This window comes from Diabrotica undecimpunctata, chromosome 8, assembly GCF_040954645.1.
Source record: "Diabrotica undecimpunctata isolate CICGRU chromosome 8, icDiaUnde3, whole genome shotgun sequence".
NCBI lineage: Eukaryota > Metazoa > Arthropoda > Insecta > Coleoptera > Chrysomelidae > Diabrotica > Diabrotica undecimpunctata.
The window spans coordinates 96,074,080-96,082,654 of record NC_092810.1 but is presented as its reverse complement, the minus strand read 5'-3'; the positions used below and the strand labels follow the sequence as shown (position 1 = coordinate 96,082,654).

The 8,575-nt window shown below is 30.3% G+C and overlaps 1 protein-coding gene across 1 annotated transcript in view; it reads left to right on the top strand.

The window, feature by feature from the left end:
- The first annotated feature begins 383 nt into the window (after positions 1 to 383).
- Positions 384 to 8,575, top strand: part of LOC140447784 (luciferin 4-monooxygenase-like) — a 101,655-nt gene continuing 93,463 nt past the window's right edge. The window contains exon 1 of the mRNA XM_072540642.1: positions 384 to 584. Coding sequence (XP_072396743.1) covers positions 459 to 584 — 126 coding nt within the window. The 5' untranslated portion in view covers positions 384 to 458. The remainder of the gene's footprint in view (positions 585 to 8,575) is intronic.

Here is an 8,575-nt window from a genome sequence, read left to right as displayed (position 1 = left end):
TTAAACATGGGTCATCTAACCTCGATTTACTTGAAAGGATAACAGCATAAGAAACAACATAGTTATAGCATGTTACATTAAACTTAAATTATATACACCTAAAAATACATCTTATTCATCTTTGGTTTTTCTGTTTTATTTTCGTCAGAAAAGAAACAACATTAAATTTAAATGAATACGAAATTAACAAATTTTGAAATATATACCTGAAAATACACCTTATTCATCTTAAGTTTTTCTATACATACTTATTCTCCTATATTGCATACATCATATAATGTATCTGCTGACTTGTAACTTAAATTTACATTCCTTATTTACAAACTGCGTGACGCTACTGCTCCTATCAACCTGATAAATGTTTAAACACAGTAAGTATAATATCAGTAAGCACTTTACATTAAAAACAAATTTCTGGTTTTAGTCTAGTCCAGACTAATTAAGAAAATAGCGCTAATATGGTTGCCGAGGAAAATAGTTTTGTGCTGTATGGTCCAGAGACTGATATTTCTATACCAGATGGATTATTGGGAAATTTTATGTACAACTCATTACTAAATACGAATGTTAAACACTTTTGTATGGTAAGTGTTTGTTTAGTATTAAATAACATATGATAATAAATATTAGAAATTGTTGAAAAAACTATCAAATTATGTTAAGTAAATTAAACAAAAGAGTGTTTTGTCTAACGACTTAAAAATAATAAATTTTACCGTCAAGATAAAATTAAGCCATTTTTGTGTGACGGTGTGGTAAATGCATTATTTTTAGAACTACAGAGATCAACAAACACTATGAAAATTAACACAGATTACTTATACTAATAATAGATGAGGTCGCAGGGTCTAGTAATCAGGGGGCTTCGGTTATAATTGTTCTCCCTTTGTGTTTTATGGTCATCCGATTTCATTTCTTACTGTTAAATTTGTTTACATAGTTTTGCAAACTTTTTTTAAGTAGATTTTAGCCTTACCTTCTTCCTTGTCCCTCCGATTAATGTCTATTGTTTTTATTAGTAATCAATCGATCAGGAAATATTTTTCTCAGTAGTTTTATTTTACCTATCAGCACTCTTTCTTTCCTATTTTTGGAGAGATGTACTATTTTTTTATACTTTAGTAAATATAATTCAGTTAGAATTTAAATTTATTCACCTTTCCGATATGTTGTAACTTCTGTTTTTATTGTCAAGTATTTGCGTCTCTTGTAATTAGTTTCTCTTCTTGCCACTTATTTGGTTTCTAAAAATTGTTAAACATTTACGCTTAATAATAAGTAATAATCATTGTTATGATAAAAACTAAAACAATTAAGAGTGCACTCGGAAATTTAAAGTAAAACTTCTACCCCGTAACAGATGTATTGAAAGTGTCTTTTCATTGTTATGAAATAAGGACAGATTTTTAGTGCACTTAACAGTGATGTACATCGAGGAATAAAAGAAAAAAGATAAATATGTTCCCGTTTACTATTCCATATTTTCATCTAAATCAGATTTAATAGAGCAATTACTGTTTATATTATTAAAACATTTTTATTACATGCTTAATTTTATTACTTAAATTAGAGTTTTATTAGATTGTAAAAAATATTCAATTTTTAATGTTTGTAGTACAAGTAACTGATGTAAGTGGCTAACGGTTTTATAAAGGAAAGCCAAATAAAAGAAAGAAAAAATCGTTCCAACTTTTCAATTAATTACGGTACATTAAAAGCACGTATTCAGTATTCATAATTTCAGTTTATATTCCTTTGGATAAGTTCATATAACCTTATAGTAGTAAGAGGAAAATATGTAAATACCGTGAAAATATTCTGTTTCAAACATTTAGACAATTTTCACAACTTTGTATAATACCAATCTTCTTCTTTAAGTACCGTCTCCCGATCGGAGATTGGATATCATCATCACTATCTTTACTTTATCTACTGCTGATCTGAAGAGTTCTGTAGAACTGTATTTGAACCAGTCCCCTAAATTCTTTAACCATGACACTCTCCTTCTTCCTATACTCCTTTCTCCTCTTATCTTTCCCTGTATTATCAGCCTTAGCAGTTTATATCGCTGTCCCCTCATTACGTGTCCCAGATATTGTAACTTTCTTATTTTTATTGTGTTTATTATTTCGCATTCTTTGCTCATCTCTCGCGATACTTTCATGTTAGTTTTCTTCTGTGTCCATGCTATTCTAAGCATCCTCCTGTAACACCACATTTCAAAGCATTTTAACTTATTTATGCGTTCTTGCTTTAATGTCCAGTCCAGTTTCAAGTCCATATTGCAGTATCGAAAACACGTAGCATCTCAGTGTTCTTACTCTTAGTTCTAATCTAAGGTCTTTGTTGCAGAGAATTGTTTTCAGTTTAACAAACTCATTTCTTGCTATTTCTATCCTGGCTTTTATTCCGGTTGTTTGATCATTATTTTCTAAAATCCAGGTTCCTAGGTATTTGTATTTATCAACCCTTTCTACCGGTACATATTCCAAATGTATGTTTGTTGGTATATTTATTTTCTTTGATATTATCATGTATTTGGTCTTTTTTATATTCATTTTTAGTCCATATTTTTTACAAAAACTGTTTGTTTTGTTTAGCAGTAATTGGAGTTGCTCAGCAGAGCTTGCCATAATCACGGTGTCATCTGCATATCTTACGTTGTTAATAGATCTTCCGTTAATTATTATTCCTTTACTTTCAGATAGTAATGCTTCTTAAAAATGGCTCCGCTATATACATTAAATCGTAATAGGGACATAATACACCCCTGCCTAACTCCTCTCCTGATTTTAATTTCTGGACTGGGTTCGTTATTTATTACGATTTGTGCTCTTTGATTCCAGCATAGGTTTGTTATTATTCGTAAGTCCCTATGGTCTATGTTTTTTGTCTTTAGAATTTGTACTAATTTTTCATGTCTTACTTTGTCAAATGCTTTTTCAAAATCAACGTAACAAACATGCACATCAACATTCACATCCATGCATCTTTGAGCTAACACATTAAAATAAAATGACGCTTCTCTGGTTCCTAGTCCATTTCTGAACCCAAACTGACTATCATCTATTCCTTCTTCCAGTTTTTTATTTATACGATTATGTATTATTTTCAGGAATAATTTGAGAATGTGACTTATTAGTGATATTGTTCTGTATTCATTGCAATATTTAGCGTTTGTATTTTTAGGGAAAGGTGGAGAGTAACCATTGTTTCGGTATGTGTCCTGTATTGTATACTGAGTTAAATAAGTCTACTATAATGTCTAAGGTTTCATCATTTATGCATTTTAAGGTTTCTATAGAAATTTGGTCTGGACCTACTGCTTTACCATTCTTGCTGTTTTTAATTATCATTTTAATATCCTCTTTTAATATCTGTAAAACCATATTCTCTTCTACTTCTATCTCCATCTGTTCTGTTTCATTGTCTTAGAATAGTTTATTAAGGTATTCTGTGTATCTCTTTAATTTGTCGTTAGTATTCAACACAAGTTTCCCATTTGCATCTTTCAGTATTCCCGGTTTTCTTGTTCTATTGTTGTGAGTTAATTCTTAAATTTTCTATGTGTGTTAAATTTATCATGTCTTTTCTGGTATTTTTCTATTTCTGCGCATTGTTCTTTTAACCATTGTTCTTTCGTTTTATTAATTCTGTATTTTATTTGTTTCTATACTTTTTTGTACATCTGATTATCTTTGTTTTTATATTGACGTCTTTCTTCCATTAAATCTAAAATTTCTTCTGTCACCCATTGCTTCTTTTTATATCTGGTTGGTATTAAAATTTCTTTTTTACTTTTATTTATTTCTGTCTTTATTAATAACTATTTTTTATCCGTCTCAGTATTTTGGAAAATTTGTTTTTTAATATTCATTAATCCGTGGTTGATTCCATCTGCTTGGCGTTGCCTGATGTGTGGGTTCCTTAATTTACTTGTATCGATTTTTGCATTTCTTGTTCTTCGTTTTATTATTTTCATTTTGAACCTAATTTAGCTCACTACTGAGTTGTGGTCTGATCCTATGTCAGCACTTGGTTAGGTTTTTGCGGATATAATTGCGTGCCTGTATCTTTGTCTAACTAATACATGATCTATTTGGTTTCTTACAATTCTCTCTTCTTCATCTGCTGGTGACTTCCAGGTATAATACCAATGGTGGCATTCAATCAGAACTGTTTTCATATACAATAACAATACTTATTAATGTATCTTGTAAATACAATCAAGCTTGGACTGGCCCGCCTGCTGGGTCGATGAGTCCTTCTCGGTATCGATTCTTAAAAAAAACGCTGAAAAAATGTTTAAACCTTTATCCAAAAGATAATGGAGCTGCCATTCCTCAGAAAAATATTTTAACTTGCTCCTGATTTCGCTGTTTGATTGATAATTTGATGCAAAGATGAAATATTGGATGTGGTGTTTTTTTATAATCAAAGCGCACATACTTCAATAATGGCACCCAGAATTTTGTGTTAATAACTTAGATGCGACGTATAGCAACCTAGAAAGCCTTTTATACGATTCGGGCCCTGTTATTATTTGTATTAGCTGATTTTGTTATAATATAAGAGTGTTTTATTCCACAGTTTGGCTAAACTATACGGGTGCAGTTTTCTAAGCAATCTAACTATTTTATACAAATAAAAGAGATGCGGACTGTTGTGCTCCAGACTCCTACATATGAAAGTCAGTGGGTACAACAAACAACGCCCATAGATTCTAGTTGTTAGGGAAAAATATTATGCGCCAATGTTACAAAAACTGTGGACCCAAAAAATGCCACGCAAATCTTAACAATGCTTTTCTCTTACAATGCTTTTTGTAAGTCTATAATACAAAAATGCTCGAAGTGTCCTTATTGATGTCGATATGCCCGATAGCAGCAAATTGAGGAATGCAATAAACAGTGAATAATTCATTAGAATGATATTCCCAATTGGTGTGAATTTTAGAGTTTAACACATGGATCTATTCTAGCAGTCACAGTATTTGTCACAGAAAATACAAAAAAAAATTTGCATTGACTTCGTGCCGTCTTTTATCGGTCATATTCGTTGTCTTTTAGACGCAATGCGTATTATTTTGCATCTGGGACAATCTAGTTTATAAATATGAATCTATCGGGTGCAAAAAAAATCTTAATTATATCTTCGCAGTAGTTTTTTTCATTTTTTTTTATGTAAGTAATCATTGTTATGCGCTACTCTTGCAACCAGGCTTAACCTTAATGTTAATTATAAATCACAAATTCCTAATTCAAGGAAATAATATATTTAAACAAGGACATAAAGATTATATGGATTTTTTATTTTATAGTAGATGAGAGTTTCGTCGTAAAATAAGGTATTTTTAATACAATAAAATTAAGTTTTTTTCTCATAAAATAGTAACAATATACCAAGTGGTATCAAATTGTTTAAAATATTTCTCTGGTGGGTACGTCGTCGTGATGCGTTGAAAGTCAGGAATAATATATTTATATAGCATTTTTCACATAAAAATGCTTGCACGTCATTCAAGATTTACAACGTCAGAATCCCACAGCGTTGCCAAAACATCAGAATATTTAGAAAGTGAGGAATTTTTAAAATGTCAACTATTTGCCAAACTATTATATTAACAGTAAATACACTTAGTTTCAAGACTACTACAACACACTAAAATACATAAGAAAACATTTTAATACAAAATTATATATTCTAAATTTTAAACTTACCTCTTTTAGGGCTGTAATAGTAAAGACCTACCGCCATTATTTCTTGTTCAAAATTAACTATCTTATATGAAAGCTTATCAGCTTTCTACAGACTAGTTATTTGTTTTGACATAGCACAATCACAATACACAACAATAATTAGTTTTTAAAGCTTTTAGTCTAAATTTAATATGTATTTATAAATACAATTTATTAATATTTATTATATTATGACCAATTTGTGTGAGAAATCAAAACGTAAACAAAATTCTTGCTCTAAAAAAGCGGCAACACTTTATATACTTTTGCCACACGCTGAACTGTCAATAAAATTTGAAGTATTCCGGTATCAGTTGCGTACAATTATCTAATCTATTTAATTAAAATTATTATTTTGTGTAATATTAGACTTGAAGAGTTATTCCATAAAATTTATATTATTAATAATAACAAATGTTTTTGGTTATTTAATCAATATAATTCTAAAATTTTCAATATAATGATGAATAAATTTTTCTGATTATTACATCATGTTAACGCCTATGAAAGATCGAGCTGTTCCGTATAAGTTTCGTATTATTAGCTGTATTAGAACCATTTGAACTCTAAGGTTGACGTTCTGGAAATTTTAAATACAAGTGACGCCACTTTGTATAAATCGTGACATGCAAGTGTTTTACTTTGAAAAATGGTATATACCCAATTATTATTTGAAGAAAAAAAAAAATTATCTCATATTTAAGCTTGCTGGGAAAAGCACCCTCTCACCCTCCGTATTATCCCTTTATTTTTTTAAATTAGTTTCCCCTCTTTTTATTTTATATTTGGTTTATTCTTTTTGTGCTGATTTCAAAAATGTATAATACATTCTGCTTAAAGTGATTAGGTAATTCATAATATATATATTTAAAAACCAAGAAACAAAAAACATTTCACATTTTTTTAAAGTTTAATCAAAGGTTTACATTTTGGAGTTTGCAGTCAGTTTGCAACCAAAAAAATCATCGACAGGGACTCGTAAAAAACGAAGCAAGCCACTTAGCCGTTTTAGGGCAAGATACCTTGAGACTGAGCATTCACAGTCACTGTCAACAATAAACAGAGCAATCAGTGTTTCACCTCCTACAGCCTTCCGAATCCTCCATAAATTTAAGTTCCATCTATATAAAATTAAAATGGTACAAGAGTTAAATGAAGAAGACTTTGATCGTCGTCTTGAATTTTACGAATTAATGACACAATACATCAATTGCAGTCCACAATTGTTAAGCAATATTTGCTTTTCGGATGAATGCTTTATTAAATGGTTTGCTAAACAGTCATAATTGCCGATAATGGACTGAGAGTGAATTTCACCACAGCTTTCTCAAAGGTTAATCGTAGAGTGTGGTATTCTAGGTGATCACATTATTGGACCCTTCTTAATCACTGGAAACTTAAATAGTGCATTGGATCTACGTTAAAGTTACGTAGACAAGTGGTTGGCCGTATTAGAACAATAGTAGAAAATGATGATAACCATTCGGTAGATTTGGTTGTATTTCAACATGATGGAGCTCCTCCACAAATTGCTCTACCTGTTTGACAATTTTTAAACAAATTTTTCCCGCTAGTTGGATAGATAGAAGAGGACAGATGACGGATTGGTCACCCAGGCCACCGAATTTAACACTCCTAGACTTCTTCTTATGGGGGTATTTAAAAACAAAAATTTGTGCTATTCGACCAGAAAATCTAGATGATTTACGACAAAGAATCGAGGATGAATGTCGACAATTATCATTCTAAATGTTTGTAATAAAATTGTTAAAATTTTTTTTTCAATCCAGTTTTCTTGCTTTTCTATTTATTTTTCTCATAAACTAATCAGTTAAAGCATCATGTAATACGGGGGGTGAGAAGATGCCTTTTGCCTGCTATTTTTAACAAAACCAAAATTATTCAACGCAGAGTCACACCCGCAAAACTACAGAAAGCACATATAACTCCCGCGGAAATTTCAAGTGTAACACAATATATATACCATGCGGTCCATATGTATGGAATAAATTCGTTTTTAGCGTTAATAAGTACTATGTGATGTAAAGACCTGAAACAGGTCAATTGTTATTCTTAAGTTCACAATTTACGGTATGCAAATATTATCCTCCTTCAGCACCCCCTTTTAATTATAAACACCCCCTCGAAAATTTTAAATAACAAAGGCGGTCGTGTGGCACCTTGTGAAAAAGGGATTTTAGTCTTCTGTATAGCAATATAAAGTTTTTTGAGTTTGTGCAATCATAACTGAGAAAATTGATTTTTACAACTAAATTAAATGTTCAACTTGACCACCATTATTAACTTCTTGATATATATTGAATATCTGAGGCGATTTTGGAATTCTCGTACATTTTGTATGACCTCAGTTGTTATTTTGTTAATTTCTTCCGTTATCCTAACTTTTAGATCAGCAATATTGCCTGGTCTATTCATGTATACTTTAGAAATATTCAGGTATTTTCCTATTTCTTCTACCAAACATTAGGGAAATAATGTTAAAGATAATAAAATATTAGTCAAACAGCCAAATAAACAATTGATATAAATCTAGTAGTCTGCTGTGATTTAGGTATTTAAAGTTACTTAAAGACGTCAGTATAATATTTGTGTGCGTATTAAATTTAATTATGGCTCATTTGTCCGAGACTCACAGAATAGACATTTTAATTATGATTGGTTATAATAATAAAACAAGAACTCAAAAGGAGGTTTGAGAAATGTTTAATAATAAATACTCTGGTTAACAAGTTTCGCAGTCTATAGTTAGAAAAATTAAAAAGAAGTTTCGTTATACTAGACATGTAAAAAATATTGAAAAACAGGTAGAAATATTA